This window comes from Conger conger, chromosome 8 (assembly GCF_963514075.1).
Source record: "Conger conger chromosome 8, fConCon1.1, whole genome shotgun sequence".
In the NCBI taxonomy this organism is placed as follows: Eukaryota; Metazoa; Chordata; class Actinopteri; order Anguilliformes; family Congridae; genus Conger; species Conger conger.
In genome coordinates, this window is record NC_083767.1 from 30,201,722 (window position 1) to 30,219,258 (window position 17,537).

General features: G+C 43.5%; 1 protein-coding gene across 1 annotated transcript in view; it reads left to right on the plus strand.

Annotated features, from left to right (window-relative positions):
- Window positions 1-11,373, plus strand: part of unc93b1 (unc-93 homolog B1, TLR signaling regulator) — a 60,563-nt gene extending 49,190 nt beyond the window's left edge. The window contains exons 12-13 of the mRNA XM_061251732.1: window positions 4,502-4,624; window positions 10,200-11,373. Coding sequence (XP_061107716.1) covers window positions 4,502-4,624; window positions 10,200-10,439 — 363 coding nt within the window. The 3' untranslated portion in view covers window positions 10,440-11,373. The remainder of the gene's footprint in view (window positions 1-4,501; window positions 4,625-10,199) is intronic.
- The last annotated feature ends 6,164 nt before the right edge of the window (window positions 11,374-17,537 follow it).

The following is a 17,537-nucleotide window of genomic DNA, read 5'->3' on the forward strand; positions in this document are numbered from 1 at the left end:
TGAAGCCGGATTCTGGGCAGAGACACAACATAGCGCGGCTCCTAAATCCTGGTTGACCCTCTTGGTTTGCCCATTGGATTGAGGGTGGTAGCCGGATGAAAGGCTGGCTGTGGCACCGAGGGCCAGGCAGAAAGCTTTCCACACTTGAGAAATGAATTGTGGACCCCGGTCAGATACAATGTCTGAGGGGATTCCGTGGATGCGGAACACTTCCTTGACTAGTACGTCTGCGGTTTCTTGGACAGTGGGCAATCCAGGTAGAGGGATGAAGTGGGCCGCCTTACTGAACCGGTCCACCACGGTGAGGATGGTGGTGTTACCTTCGGAAGAGGGAAGTCCGGTAACGAAGTCCACCCCAATGTGGCTCCAGGGTCGGCTGGGCACAGGCAAAGGTTGGAGCAGACCAGCAGGGGCTTGGTGGGAGGCCTTGCTTCTGGCGCAGGTGGTGCACGCCTTGATGAAGTGCCTGGTGTAGGGGATCATGGTGCTCCACCAGAACTTCCGTTTAAGCACCGCCAATGTGAGGGTAAAGCCGAGATGGCAGGACAGGGGAGATGAATGAGCCCATTGAAGCACCTGTGTCCGAGCAGCTGAGGGGACATAGAGGCGGGTTCCGGGATTGGACCTGGGATCGGACTCCTCCCGTAGAGCCCTCTTGATCACCGCCTCAATCCTCCAAGTCACTGACGCGATGGTGCAGGAAACCGGGAGGATGTTCTCAGGCGCCTCACGCTCGGGACAGGTGTTGAATTGTCTAGACAGGGCATCTGGCTTAACGTTCTTGGAACCTGGGCGGTAGGTGAGGGCAAAGTTGAATCTTCCAAAGAATAGTGCACATCTAGCTTGGCATGAGTTCAGTCTCTTAGCTGTTTGGAGGTATGCCAAGTTCTTCTGGTCTGTCCAGACGACAAAAGGTTTCTCGGACCCCTCTAGCCAATGCCTCCACTCCTCTAGTGCCAGTTTCACAGCAAGGAGTACTCGGTTCCCCACATCATAGTTTATCTCCGCTGGAGAAAGCTTTTTGGAGAAGAAAGAGCATGGGTGTAACCGGTTGTCGGAGGCAGAGACTTGTGACAGCACAGCTCCCACCCCAGTGTCGGACGCCTCCGTCTCTACAAAAACTGGCGGGTGGGGTCAGGGTGCACCAGGATAGGAGCGGAGGAGAATAGTCTCTTGATCTTGGTAAATACCCCCTCTGCTTCGGGACCCCAACACAATGGCATGGCAGTGGATGTAAGCTTGGTGAGGGGGGAGACAACCTGACTGTAGGACCGGACGAATCTTCTGTAAAAGTTGGCGAATCCCAAGAAGCGTTGGAGGTGTTTACGAGAGACAGGCGTGGGCCAGTTAGTGACCGCCTGAACCTTCTTGGGATCCGCCCTGATCTGTCCCTTTTCCAAAATGAAGCCAAGGAACTTGACGCTGTAAGTGTGGAAGACACACTTCTCCGCCTTGACGAACAGTTTGTTCTCCAACAGTCTCTGGAGAACTTGTCTGACGTGAATTTCATGTTCCTTGGCATTGGTGGAGTAAATCAGAATGTCATCCAGGTAAACGAATACGTGTCGGCCCAGTAAGTCCCGAAGAACATCATTCACTAATGCCTGGAACACGGCGGATGCATTAGTGAGGCCAAATGGCATGACCAGGTACTCAAAGTGTCCGAGGGAGGTATTGAAAGCGGTCTTCTACTCGTCACCCTCTCGGATACGAACCAGGTGGTAGGCGTTGGGTAGATCTAACTTGGTGAAGATCGTGGCATCGTGTAGCGGGTGAAAGGCGGAGTCCATCAATGGCAGAGGACATTTGTTCTTTACTGTAATGTTATTGAGTTCTCTGAAGTCAATGCAGGGACGCAATGAGCCATCCTTCTTCTGGACAAAGAAGAATCCGGCACCCACAGGTGAAGAGGACGGGGAATCAGTCCATTAGCTAGGCAGTCCCGGATATATTTCTCCATGGCCTCCCTTTCCGGTCTGGAGACATTGTAGAGACGGCTTGAGGGGAGTGTGGAACCGGGTAGCAGCTCGATGGCGCAGTCATAGGGTCGGTGAGGGGGGAGAGTTTCTGCCTGTGTCTTGGAAAAGACCGTGCCTAGGTCGTGGTAAGGGGTGGGCACCTTTTCCAGGGAAGGCTTGGGGACTTGTAGTGGGTTGGGTGCACCCTCTGCTGGTGCAGGAGCAGATCGCAGGCAGGATTGGTGACACTCATGACTCCAGGCTTGAATGTGGCTTGAACTCCAGTCGATGCTGGGGTTGTGTCTTTGGAGCCACGGTAATCCCAAAATTAGCTGATCATTAGGGGACCGGATGACGCAGAACTGAATCATTTCATGATGGTTTCCCAGGTTTGGTGATGTGGGTCATGCGGCAAAACGTCTTTCCATCCAATGACCGAGCATTCTCAGGATGGGGCAGTGGGAGGGTGGGAATGTCCAGTTCCATGACCATTACCTCGTCAATAAGGTTCGCATCAGCTCCGGAATCCACCAGCGTGTTAACCTGGACAGCTCTGTCAGGAAGCATCAACATGGCCGTAAGCGTGGGACGATGGTCGTTCCTGGCAGACCCTTCATATCTGTTGAGTACTCTCTCCATGAGCCGGATTTCTTGGACCGGAGGGTGCACCGAACTTGGGTGTGTCCCAGCTTCCCACAATAGAAGCAGGAACCGGTCACCCTCCGACGTGTCCGTTTCTCAGGTGATATTTTCATAACGGCACAGGAAAGGTCCATGGGTTCGACTCCTTCAGCTAGCTTCTCCTCCGGTCGGGGACTTGACCCTCGCCTGGGGTAAGCCTGGGTGGGTGGGACCTGTCTCTCAGTCCGGCGTTGTCTGGCACGGTTGTCCAAACGGATGGCGGCACGGACGAGTGGGTCGAACTGAATGATGGGTTCGAGACGCGCCAACTCGTCCTAGAGTGCCTCACTCAGGCTGGCCAGGAACAGGTTTGCCAGAGCCGCATCATTCCAGTTGGTGGCTGCCGCGAGAGTGCGGAAGTCAATGGAATGGTCCGCCGCAGTTTTCCTGCCTTGGCGAAGGGCGATCAGGTGCTGGGATGGCTCTTGGTCGCTGGATGCGTGCTGGAAGACCTTGCGGATCTCTTCAGCGAAGGTCGGGTACCGGGGAGGGAATGAACCCCCGGACCACACAGCTGTAGCCCAGTCCAAGGCTCTCCCCTTGAGTAACCCCATCACGTAGCCGATCCGGCGGTCATCACAGTCATAGGTCTGTGGTTGCTGCCGGAACACAAAGTCACACTGGAGCAGGAACGCCTTGCATCTTTCCGGTTCTCCGCCGAACCTCTCCGGCGGGGGTTGTTGTGGCTCCCGGAATTGCCAGGTTCCCATGGGGTTGGAAGGTGGAGGTGCAGGCAAACAAGCAGGCAAACAATAAACAAACAAAAAGCACGGTGCCGAGGGAAGAGGCAAACTCATAGTCGGTAGACGTGCAGGGAGGTCCGTTAGCAGGAGAGCTGTCAGCAGGGCAGAAGTACAGGCGGACGGCAGGCAGGGTCGTAGTCGAGGGCGATGCAGAAATCGAAACCAAAAAACAAACAGCGAGGCAAAGGTACAGAATCGGTAGGCGAGGACGTGGTCAAAAACAAGCGATGGTCAACAAAACAGAAATCAATAATCGATGGTCGGTAAACAGGCTTGGATCGTAACGTGTAATCAATGACAGTAAATGCTCAAGAGTTGCTTTGACGTACAAGAGGCAGACAATTTCGCGAAGAACAGTAGTGCGACTGGGCTATAAATGCAGGTATAGACAGTTGTAGACAATTAGTTAGAGAGCAGCAAGGAAATGAAAAACAGGTGCGATGGATGACAAGTTTAACAAGGTAATTAGTAATCGTTAGTAATAAACCTATCCTGCCCTAGCATTAGTAAATTAGTAAATGACATGCACGAGAAACGTAAGGTAACATGAACACGATTAGTTTGTTAGTTCTACCCAATCCTGATCTAGCGTTAGTAGTTTTAGTAAATAGACAAATAGAAACAATTAGGGTGTGAATGACAGAAAGAGAGAGAGAGAAAGGTGGAACGCAAGGTTTGCGGAAAGACATGTAAAAGTGTATGTTTAAACAACGACCAGTCAGCGTAACAATAAATATAAATCAAAACATCACACTAAACGAACTAAGACGATAACCACTCAACATAACAAGGTAAAATAATCGTAACGAAACATAACGAAAAAATAAATCGTAACAAGAAACAAACTAAACAACATGACGAACCTAGACTAACATAATACAAGATAAGACAATACGTGACTAAGACAAAATGAATAAACATAAAACATGGCAAGACAGACCTGAAACGTGACAGTATGTCCTCTTTCAGAGCTGCTAGCCACACACAGCTTTTAAATAATAAAAAAATATGTTGAAAAGATAGATTACAAAAGTGTATTAAATAAAGTAATGAACATAAAAATGTATGTTCTGTATTATTTAGTTATTAATTGTGTTTCTCTCACTTTGCTGAATTCAGGCTAAAATCGGCATTCTCCTCACAACCTTGGTAACAGCAGGAATGTGCTATTGGTTGATGGAGCAGCGGCTGGCTAAGAAGGTGCCCTATAGACTGCCCCGAATCCCCCGGCCAAAACATAAGGTACCCAGGCTGACGACTGTGTCACATGACGCTATTTCTGCTTCCAATCATCATATTATGTGACTGGCTGTGTTGTGTGACCATCTGTGTGCTTATTATTGTCATGTGGCCAACTGCAAGGTATATAACAGCTTTAACTGCAGACCTAGCTGATATAGTATTACTGGTGAAACGTGTGGCGCATTGTGTGAAGCAGCTGACTTGGACCATGTTCAGATCCCCCCCCACATGGCTTGGGGGCTGTTCCCCTTGCAAGACACTTACTGCTTTCCCTACCCTATCCTTACTGTTATGGTCTGGCTCTAGGCCATAACAAAATTGGAGACACACACACACAATTTGGCAAAAAAATACAAAATAAAAAAAGTAGTGTAGTGAATGCAATGGAAAGTATGGTGAGACTGGTGTAAAAACCAAACAAACCACAAAGCCAAAAGCTACAAGCTAAAGCATAACAAAATGTGGAGCTTCTGTAAAACCCCCCGGTAATGAGACTGGAGGCTTTTTAAGCCTCTGCACCAGAAACTTGGGCAGCTGCACCTGGTTGGGGATAATTGCTCCCTAGCCCCACCCACTAGGTAGCAACCTGCTCAGGTAGGGAAAAGGACAAACAGCTTTAAGCAGCCTACAAGTCTATTAGACACAGAGGGTTGTCACATTACCAACAGAACTTTTTAATTTAATTGCTTAGCAGACAGCCTTATCCACACGCTCAGTGACAGAACAAATTAAGCAGGGGGTCATTCAGTTTTCACCGGACGGCCGATCCATTATTACAACACAAATAATACCCACAGTGTTTTCAATTTACAACAGGAATACATGGGAGTGCATCGCAGATACTTCACGTAACATACCACAGTAAACCACGCTTATACAAAACAATAGTGATATACCACCAGTGGAGGCTCCGCCATGTATGCAAGGGAGGCACTGCCTCCTCAGAATACATTTTTTAAAATATATTTAACGTAGCTTCAGAATGTATTCAGACCCCTTCAGATTTTGCACACTTTATTGTGTTGTAGATTTAATTTGCCAATCAATCTACACTCAATAACCCATTATGGAAGTGGAAACATGTTTTTAGATATTTTTGGAAATGTATTCCAAATCAAAAACTGAAATCATTCTTTTATATAAGTAATGCGACTACATTATTCCTGGTAGATCCTCTCAAGCTCCATCAGATTGGATAGGAAGCATCTTCACGTCTCTCCACAGATGTTCTATGGCGTTTTAGTCTGGGCTTTGTCTGGGCTATTCAAGGACAGTCAGACACTTGTCCCAAAGCCACTCCAGCGATGTCTTGGCTGTATGCTTCGGGTTATTATCTTGCTGAAAGGTGAACGTTGCCCAAGTCAGAGGTCACCTGCAGTCTGGAGCAGGTTTTCTTCCAGGACCTCTCTGTATTTGGTTGCATTCATCCAGTATCCCTGTCCCTGCTGCTGAGAAGCACCCCTATAGCATGATACTGCCACCACCATGCTAGCCAGGTGATGAGCAGCGCCTGGTGTTCACCAGACATAGTGCTTGGACTTCTCCCCAAAGAGTTTAATGTTTGTGTAAATGCCGTTTGGCAAACTCCAAATGGATTGTCATATGCCTTTTACCCAAGAGTGGCTTCCGTCTAGTGAATCTACCATACACTCTGTTAGAGTGACCTTTGGGTTCTTGGTCACCTCCCTGACCAAAGCCCTTCTTGCCCGGTTACTCAGTTTAGCCAGACAGGCAACTCTAGGAAGAGTCCTGATGGTTCCAAACTTCTTCCATTTCACAATTGTTGAGCCACTGTGCTCCTGGGAACACCCAAAGCCTAAGAAATAGTTTTATACCCTTGCCCTGGTCTATGCCTTGCCATACATTTATTGCGGAGGTCTGCAGAGGGTTCCTTGGACTTGTTTTGGCTTTACATGCATACTTATGTAAATTAGTAGTTTTTTTTTTTTAATGAAGCAAAACACTTTTACCCTGTACAATACTAGCACAATTTAGTTTTGTGATAACTAAATTATGATAATAAAGTGCTACAAATTCAAAACAATTGCACAAAAAGTTGTTCTTTATTTTGCAATGAAATACAGAGGGCCAGATTTAAAAAGGAAACATTTGCTCTTTTGCAAATCATCGCAGATATGGACATATTATAGACTGATTTACTAAGACTATTACTAATTATGCAAATTAAACACCCTCTTTCACAATGCTTACACGTCCAGATTACAAGGCGCTGAGAAATGGGTATGGAGCTACCACAAGAAAAATTAAATTAAAAATATACAGATCAGTAAGTATAGGTAGTCAATGGGGTATAGCTGCTCATGCAGTATTAGAGCATATAGGAATATAGCAGCAACAAAATCTTTGAGAGTAACATCACAAGCAAAATTCATTCTTGTAGGCCTGCAATAAAATGAAACTTGAACTTGAACTTGAACTTGAACTTGAACTTGAACTTGTAAAAAAAAAAAAACATAGCGTGATGTTAGGCAGGGTACAAAAAAAAACTTTACCAGGAAAAAAAAAACTTGTGGTCCAGCTAAGGACATAATATTAACACCTGTAGACATGGCTGCGTTAAACCAATGGACAACATGGGCTGCAGCCCAGGGCCTCCCCTGCCGAAGGGGCTTCCCCAGGATGTCTTCAATAGTTTTCATAGGCTTGCATCTAATGTTACAGTACAACAAATACGTGTTCATGTAGTATATACAGTTGTGTTCAAATAAATAGCAGTGCATTAAAAAAAGTGAATAAAGTACAAATATTTTTTAATTCCTTTTAGTTCAATATTTCAAATGTAGTGGAAACATTACACATTCAATTCCAAATCAAAGCATTAGCAAATTTTATCCAGCCTCTATTATTCTTTTTACTCATGTGTTTGCGTTCATTGTCTTGTTGAAGCACCAATTTCAGGGGCATTTCCTCTTCAGCATACGGCAACATAGTCTCTTCAAGTATTTTGATGTATTCATACTGATCCGTGATCCCTGGTATATGAACCCAAAACTGAAGTATGAGAAACATCCCCATACCATGAGTTTTGCACCACCATGCTTCACTGTCTTCACAGTGTACTGTGGCTTGAATGAGACAGGTGCGTGGGGGGGTTGGACCCAAAATGCACGACTCAGAAACAATAGTGAAATAAAGTCCCGTCAGGGCTTTATTTGGGGAATATCCAGAGAGCGTAGTCAAAAACAAGCAATGTTCGTACACGTAAAATCCAGCCAGAAAGCCAAAGCGCAGTACCGAGGGAGAAGGCAGTCTCGTAATCGGTACACCATGCAAGAAGTCCGGTAGCCAGGAAAGCTGTCAGCGGGGCAGAAGTACAGGCGGGCGGTAGGTTGGCTCAGGGTCGATGACGGTGCAAGAGTCAAGACCGAAGTCTGCTCCGCGGGGCAAAAGTACAAAAACAGCAGACAAAATCGTGGTGCAGGCAGGCAATGGTCAACAAAACAGAAGTTAATAAACAATGGTCAATAAACAGGCTTGGCTCGTAACAGGTAGACAATGGCTTGGTATAACCGCTCAAGAGCTGCACTGACGAACAGGAGGCAAACAATTTCGCACAGACATGACATGAAACTGAGCTTATATGCAGGTGTAGACAGGTGTAGACAATTAGTTTGAGCGCAGCAAGAGAATGGAAATCAGGTGTGGAGGATTGACAAGTTAACAAGGTAATTAGTAATTGTTAGTAATAAACCTATCCTGCCCTAGCAGTAGTAAATTAGTAAATGACATGCACAAGAAACGTAAGGTAACATGAACACATGATTAGAATATTAGTATTATTATTAGTATTACTGATCTAGCATTAGTAGGTTTGTAAATAGACAAGGGAAATTGAAACAATTTGGGTGTGAGTGATAGAAAGGGAGAGAGAGAAAGCAGGAAAAAGTGTATGCTAAATCAATGAATAGTACAACATGGAACATAAATTGTGACATAACAAGTTTACAAAACAATGACAAAAAACTATATAACATGACATGGCAAGACTAACAATTAAATCATAACAACTAAACCTGAAACATAACATGACATGAAACATAAAAACGAGGTGAGACTAGACTAACATAATACGCGACATGACAATAACATAACCAAGACAATAACTAAACATACATGAAACGTGACATTGAATTCAGTACCCGGGGGTCGTCTGACATACTGTCGATGACCACTAGACCCAGAAAAATCTATTTTACTCTCATCAGTCCACAGAATGTTACGCTCTTTCTCTTTGGGCCAATCGATGTGTTTCTTGCCAAATTTTAACCGATTCTGCACATGCCCTTTTTTCAACAATGGTGCTTTACGGGGGCTTCTTGCTGATAGCTTAGCTTTGATCAAATGTCTTCTGACTGTAACAGCACTTACAGGTAATTTTAGATCATCTTTGATCTTTCTGGAGCTGATGAATGGCTGAATCTTTGCCATTCTGACTATTCTTCGATCCGATTTAACAGTAGTTGCTCGTTTTCTTCCGCTTATTTCAGGTTTTTGTTGCCATTTTAAAGCATTTGAGATCATTTTAGCTGAGCATCCTATAATTTGCTGCACTTCTTTATACATTTTCCAAAATCAAACTTCAAATCGAACCTGCTTATCCAGAGTGAAAAGCCAGTACATGTCCAGGCCCGTCTGAAGTTTGCTAGAGAGCATTTGGATGATCCAGAAGAGGATTGGGAGAATGTCATATGGTCAGATGAAACCTTTTTGGTAAAAACTCAACTTGTCGTGTTTGGAGGAGAAAGAATGCTGAGTTGCATCCAAAGAACTTTGGGGCTGTTTTTCTGCAAAGGGACCAGGACGACTGATCCGTGTAAAGGAAAGAATGAATGGGGCCATGTATCGTGAGATTTTGAGTGAAAACCTCCTTCCTTCAGCAAGGGCATTGAAGATGAAACGTGGCTGGGTCTTTCAGCATGACAATGATCCCAAACACACTGCCCGGGCAACGAAGGAGTGGCTTCGTAAGAAGCATTTCAAGGTCCTGGAGTGGCCTAGCCAGTCTCCAGATCTCAACCCCATAGAAAATCTTTGGAGGGAGTTGAAAGTCTGTGTTGCCCAGCGACAAAACATCACTGCTCTAGAGGAGATCTGCATGGAGGAATGGGCCAAAATACCAGCAACAGTGTGTGAAAACCTTGTGAAGACTTACAGAAAACGTTAGACCTCTGTCATTGCCAACAAAGGGTATATAACAAAGTATTGAGATGAACTTTTGTTATTGACCAAATACTTATTTTCCACCATAATTTGCAAATAAATTCTTTAAAAATCAGACAATGTGATTTTCTGGATTTTTTTTCCCTCATTTTGTCTCTCATAGTTGAGGTATACCTATGATGAAAATTACAGGCCTCTCATCTTTTTAAGTGGGAGAACTTGCACAATTGGTGGCTGACTAAATACTTTTTTGCCCCACTGTATGTAGCTGGTTATTTTACTGAACCAATTCTGAAACAACAGTGCCCCCACCTGGGAATCAAACCTGCAACCTCAGAATTCCAAACGACATCCTCTAACTATCACACCTTCCTTAATTGGCTGATTGTTTCAGGTAAAAGGCTACCGCTACCTGGAGGAAGATGACTCAGACGAGTCTGGCTCAGAGAACAGTGTGCAAGAGGAGGAGGAGGGCGCCAGTGAGGACGAGACCATTGGAGAGCGGGTTTCCCTAGACTCCAATTCGCCGGTGAGGGCAGGGTGTGGAGTCAAGGGGCAGAGGAGGAGGAGGATGAGAGAGGAAGATGCCTACGAGCAAGCTGGAAGGTTGGAGGAGTATGTGAATGCAGAGTGAAGGAGGGATGGGGAAAGAAAGGAGGGAGGGAACATTCTGAACCATATTCCCCCGTGTCATCAGCAGCACCACGGATCTGAGATCAGAGCACAGAATGTTAACTCGGCATGCAATAACATTGCTCATCTGAGATCAATGCACAGCATATTAACTAAGCACGCAATAACCAGTGCTCATCTGAGCTCCATACGTAATAACAGTCCTCATCTGAGATCAGTGCATGGCATGTTAACTCAGTATGCAATAATCATGTTTATCCGAGATCAGCGCACGTTACCTCAGCATGTAATAATAGTGCTTATCTGAGATCTGAGATGCTGCTTTTGATAAATGGGAAAATTCACTTCCTAGAGGTACATAAAAAAGGTGTGGAGGAACAGGTGAAAAAAAGAAAAAAGTGTTAGTAAGAGAACCGAGAAGTTGAAACTGAAAGCCAGTGAGAAGAACAGAAGCATCGGGCTGAAAGCTATCAGCTCAAATGTGCATAGATAGTTTCTTTCTGCTTATACAGTATGAAACTGAAACATTATTTTTACTTTCTTAGGGAACAAACCCTGCCAGGAGTGGCTGTCACGCGTTAACATGTTACTTTTTTTGTGTGAAAGCAGCCTAGATTTAATCAAGTGTACATTAATGGCTTTTTCATGTTCAATCATGTTCAATAGGTCATGATCCTGCTGTATTCTTTTAGCAGATCTCTCCTCTGCAGAATAGAGATAATATTCTTGTGTTTTGCGCAGTACAAATTAAATGAGGCATTCTCGACTTCAACCACAGAAAACCAGTTCTGCGAATGTATGAGACAAACCATGGAGCAGATTAAAGCAGGGGTCCCAACAATTGTGAAACTTGTTTTTTGGGGAAATAAATGTTCTATTTAAAAAATGTAATTGGTTCATTCAATTTATTACTTAATAAAGCACTACTTTACACATGCTGGAAAATAAAGTTTACATCAATAACAACTAGCTCTAGCTCTTCTCATAGTGTTAGTATGTTGCTTTAGAGTATTTATTAGTGTAGTTTAGTTAGACTCATATGTTTCTGTTATTACATTACAGTTATTTAGCAGCAACTTAGTTGCTTAGACTAAGCAAGGGACAATCCTACCTGGAGCTATGTGGGATTAAAGGGGTCTAACAGCTGTACATATCTTATTGTGGCTACACTGGGGCTTGAACCACCAACCTTCTGGGTCCCTGTCATATACGACTAGCCTACTGGCTGCTCCAGGCTGCCTATATGCTGTTTTCTGATGGTTGTTTTGCGACTACTGGACAAACAATGATGACATACACTACCAGACATGCCTCCATGCACCCTGCTTCTGCCGAATGGCTAAGCAGGTGTGGGTTTGGTTAGTACTTGGATTGGAGACCTCCTGAGAAAACCACTGCTGGAAGTGGTGTTGGTGGGCCAGTATGGGGCGATCTTCCCTCTGGTAAAATAAACCCCAATGCCCCAGTGCAGTGATGGAGACTGTGACACCATCATTTGGATTAGACTGTGGACATGAAAGATCCCATGACACTTATCGCAAAAGGTAGGGGGTTCCCCAGTGTCTTGGCTAAATTCCCAAACTGGCTCTTTTAATCTGCCTCCAAATCATCCCCAATATATAATTGTTCTCTCCTTCTCATCTCAGCAGATGTGTGCTGAGCATTCTGGTGCAAAATTGCTGCCATTGCATCTAATCAGTCTAATCAACTGTACGTCGCTCTGGATAAGAGCGTCTTCCAAATGACAATAATATACAGTGGTGACCAAAATTATTAGAACACTTGGCATATTTAAGAGGTTTCAGTTGTTTTTGTTGAATTGGCCATTACAATACCCATAAAACAAATGAAATATCTACAAAGTCATCATTATGCTCTATAAACCATAGAATAGAGCCATCATAAGGAGATTTACGTCATTTTCCATACAAAAAACAAGCTAGGCCTATTTCTCTGTCAATGTCACACAATCATGTTCCTTCACAGAAGAAGCCAAATTACCTGTGTAATCATTGTCAGGTGTGATTGTGGTTAAATTGATGGTGATGCAAGAGTCTTAGGACACAGCTGTGTGATTCTTTTGAATGTACAATGCCTATCCTGCTCATTAAGTGATTTATAACATCAAGGTTTTGTCACTGAGGCCACACCACCATCCATCCATCCATTATCTGAACCCGCTTATCCTGATCAGGGTTGCAGGGGGGCTGGAGCCTATCCCAGCGTACATTGGGCGAAAGGCAGGAATACACCCTGGACAGGTCGCCAGTCCATCGCAGGGCACACGCACCATTCACTCACACACTCATGCCTACGGGCAATTTAGATTCTCCAATCGGCCTAACCTGCATGTCTTTGGACTGTGGGAGGAAACCGGAGTACCCGGAGGAAACCCACGCAGACACGGGGAGAACATGCAAACTCCGCACAGAGAGGCCCCGGCCGACGGGGATTCGAACCCAGGACCTCCTTGCTGTGAGGCGGCAGTGCTACCCACTGCACCATCCGTGCCGCCGCCACACCACCAATTGGTATAAATTCAAAGCCTCTAGAAGTAGTCTTGAAGCACATGTTGCTCTTTGAACATGGCTAAGGTGAAGAAGGAGCTAACGAGTGAGCAACAGGTTTGAATAAAGGCCCTTTTTGATGCTAGCTGGAGTTACCGCCGCATAGCCAAGGACTTGAGATGCAGTCCAAGCACTGTAAATTACACTTTAGACTGCCATGATGCCACCAATTCAAACCAGAACCGAAAGGGGAGAGGTAGAAAAAAGAAACTTTCAGACAGACAAGTGAAGCATCTCAAAATTCTCACTCTTAAGGACCAAAGAAAGACCTCATGAGAACTGCGTGACGAGATCAACACCACAATGACTAATGGTGCAACAGTGTCTTTAAGAACTGTGCATCGGAAACTGGGAGAAGAAGGACTTGTTGGCAGAATAGCAGCAAAGAAACCATTACTGAGAGAGAAAAATATAGTGAAACGCCAGAAATTTGCAAAAGAACACAAGAAATGGACAAAGGAAGATTGGTATAAAGTGTTGTGGACTGATGAATCCAAATTTGAACAGTTTGGCAACAAGCGAAGAGTATATGTTCGACGGAGGGAGGGGGAGAGATATAAAAATGAGTGTCTCTTGCCAACAGTTAAACACGGAGGGGGTAGTATTATGGTGTGGGGTGCCATTTCAGCCTCAGGAACAGGTGACTTAGTGAAAATTGATGGCATCATGGATAAGAAAGTATACCACAACATTCTGGTGAGGCACAGAGTACCATCTGGGAGTCGTCTTATTGGGCCTGGATTTATTTTCCAAGAGGACAATGACCCTAAACGTTCTTCTAACTATTGCCGGAACTACCTGCGACAGAAGGAATCTGCTGGAACATTGAAAATGATGGACTGGCCTCCTCAAAGTCCAGACCTCAACCCCATCGAGCAAATTTGGGGCGAGTTGGACAATAAACTGGACAGATCTATTGTACATTCAAAGGAAAGCTTTTGGCTTGAGTTGCAGAAGGCATGGGATAACATTAGTGTTGAAGTCCTCAGGAAATATATTGACACTATGCCAGAGAGATGTGCTGCTGTAATTGCTGCAAAAGGTGGACATACCAAATATTAAAGTTAAAAGTGGAAAAAAACAGTAGGACTCTCTTCATCTGATATTTGTTGTGCTCAGAGCAACCATCTGCATGTTTCATGAACATTATGAAATGAAATCATGTTTTGGAGGCAAGAAAAGGTCAATATTTTCAGATCTGTCAGGTGTAATATTGGCCACCACAGAGAACATCAATACTTTGTGTAATCAATGTAATCATACTATATTTTTTGGTAATATAGTATGATTACATTGATTACACAAAGTATTGATGTTCTCTGGAGCAAAGACATGTTGTAGATATGTCCAAAAAATTATTGATTATTATTACATTTATTTAACAGGGACAAATGCATACAACATTGCTTTATATATAAAATACAAAGTACAGATTTCTAGCCATGGCTAATTTGCAATCCCTGGCCCAGGCTTTTTAAAGTTAAAACAGGAAGTACAGAAACATTTCACTTATAATGATACCAAAAAATGTAGTTGCATAGTATAATAACATTAAATCCATTGGACTGACAGTGAAATTTCAATTAAATGAGTAAAATATAAATCAATTCAGATCGCCAGCTCCTTTGGTCCTACTGTAACTACCTCACACATGTCCTCTCCACAGCAAACACTAAATTAGGAATGGCAAATAGCATATGTAGGCCTACCACCTTTTAATCTCCCCACTACTGTGCAGAATTTTATTTGGATTGGTGCATTTATGTTTTTTCCCTTATTCTGGCATTCTGTCATTCTGTCATGCTCTCCCAGTTTGTGAAACCTTGATTTCGGTGACACATAGGGCTGCTGCAAAGCTACGCCAATTAAAGCTACACCTTAATTTGACCAAGAAGTCTGCTCAGGTTTGTTGGAGCACACATGTTTACATGGTTTTGTATTAAATCATATTTGTTGATTAATATTGAATAACTGAAGTTATTATGACACAGTTTTAAATCACAGTAACTGCCGTTTTTTGATTGCATTTATAGGTCTTCTAACTCCTGGTACATTTCTAGTCCAACACTACCACCACCATACCTGTATCACCACACACAAGGCCTATATCAGGGCCAACCTCTCCTGCACACCAACCGCTGTCTTGTCCTGCAAAATTCATCCAGACCCCTTTCTCCCTGCCCCCTTTCTCTTCTGCCTCTGTGTGGAACTCTGGCATTTCCAGTTCTGTAATTTTATCTTTTATTATAAGTTTATACAGAATTTTCAACTGACAATGATTATTTTATTTGGCTTATGAGTTACTTTGGTTATCTGTAGTTGGGATGTTTAGATAAGTAAAACGTAGGCTGTATATTATAGGCTACTCATGTGTCACAATCAGAGGAAAAGCACAACAAGTTTTTATGCCTAATTCATTTAATGAAATAAAACATTAATTAATGAATGAAAATCAGTTTTATCTTTCAACTTGTCATTTTCATTGTTATTAAAAGAATGAACAGCATATTTCTGTTTATTGCAGGTACTTATTAGTCTTATTCTTATTATGGACATAACTCCTCCTGCAGTTGACAAACGGACCAATCAAACATCCACACATCTATTTGGCCGCTTCTTCTTTGTTAAACGATACAATTTATACTTTCTACATCATAAGGTTTTTAAAAACAGCTCCCTGATTTAACATTGTTGGAATGTGAGTTTACAGCAGAAAACCAGTCCAGCAATTGAACAAACAAATGGAATTCACAGTAACTGTTTGGAGAATTAGCAGCTTCCTTGGCTAATTTGAATGCAATGCCAGTGACTTCAATGTTAAATTACGGACTTGACTAATGTTAATGACTGCAAGATTGGGCAATGTAGGAATGAAGTTGTTTAGCTAACATTAACGAGTTTGCTGCAACAACCCAATGAGCCAACCCAATGAGCAAAACTGGAATCTAGATGTTGAGAGGGAGGGGGTGGAAATAGAGACCTTTTGACAGACTAGGTTAACCCAAATACAGCTCAGGATTTATATGGATATAGCATGGCTACTTCCTAGTTGCTAGAATCTTTCAGGGAGCCAGATTTTCACCTGAGAAAGTACAGTAGGATATATTTAGCTTGCTATCCTACCTGCAAGTTTTCGCTGCCCCTGGGTGCAGCAATTGCAATGGGCAGCTGCTACTGGGAAAAGGGTGCTTTAAAAAAAATTCTATTTTATGCCTTCTTTTCTGTGACCTAGTTTAGTGCATTAAGGGCATTTTCAAACCAGGCAGCTAAATGACGCTCAAATTGGGAAACAGCAAACATATTTCCCCTTTGCATATCAGAAAAGTATACCAACACCACAGTAATTAGCCTGGTACAAGTTATTTCACTGAATAGTTTAAACAATATTACATTTTGAACACACACTCTAAATTTAGCATGATCACAGATTATACTACAAAGAAAGTGAAAATAGCCTTTCACCAGCATTGGGATTATGGAAGACAAAGGACAAATGCAATTCACGTTATCATTTTTTTGTAAATTTGCTAATAATAGTTATAATACCCAATGTATATATGCAAAACATCTATCAAAAATAACTATTCTAATTGTTGAAGTTTAAGGACTCACAACTATGGTAGCCTATAAATGGGATAATCCATGACAAGACATGCGGTTATACAATTTCAGTGAGCTCTATGGAGGGTGCTTCATCACCTCCCGCCCTGCATTAAAATAATTGAAAAAATAACCAGCATTATAAAATATATATTTTGATAAAATATCGATACTTGCCAGCATTGTATTGATACTCTATTGCAGACAGTATTGCAACACTATGCTATATTAAAGTTTTCCCCCCACCTCTACTGGTGACAGCCCACAGGCTGTGGGGGACCCTCGTTTGGAGGCCCCACTGTTGGCCCTGGACAGCTTTTGCCAAGCCTTGGAGGAGCTCATCCATCTTAGCGGCCTCCAGCAATACCTCAGGGCTAGGCGGCTGAGCTGCGGCCCCTGGCAGGACCTCTGAGCAGGGCCCAGTGGTAAAGCTTGCCCCAATCTGTGTTCCAACTCACCTCCATGGCATATCTCAAAAAATATATATTTGTCTTTCCACCAAGGGTTGCGCTGCATGCATTCTCCACCTGTTGTGATGCTGGGCTGGGTGTGGCCACTGGTTGCGAGGTGGACAGACCAGACAAAACCAAAAAGGAGGGTTGGCGTCCAGGCTTTTATGAACAAAAAATGCAATAAAGCTTTCTCAAATAAAGATAAGGCCAATCTGGGAACAGAAAAACATTGCATTACATTAATCATACAGAAAGAGCCCAGTTAAGATAAAAGCACAACATAACGTTATTATGAAAACAAATTAGCTAGCCTAGCTAACGTTATCAATAACGTCACCTTATGCAAGCAAACTAGCTAATGCTAAAAACAAAATCTATAACCAGAAATAGAGTAATAGTCTTTAAAATGCACTCTAATTTAAGTGAACCTAACATTAGTCAAATATTTGCATTATCTTGCCTGTAGACCAGCGGCACAAA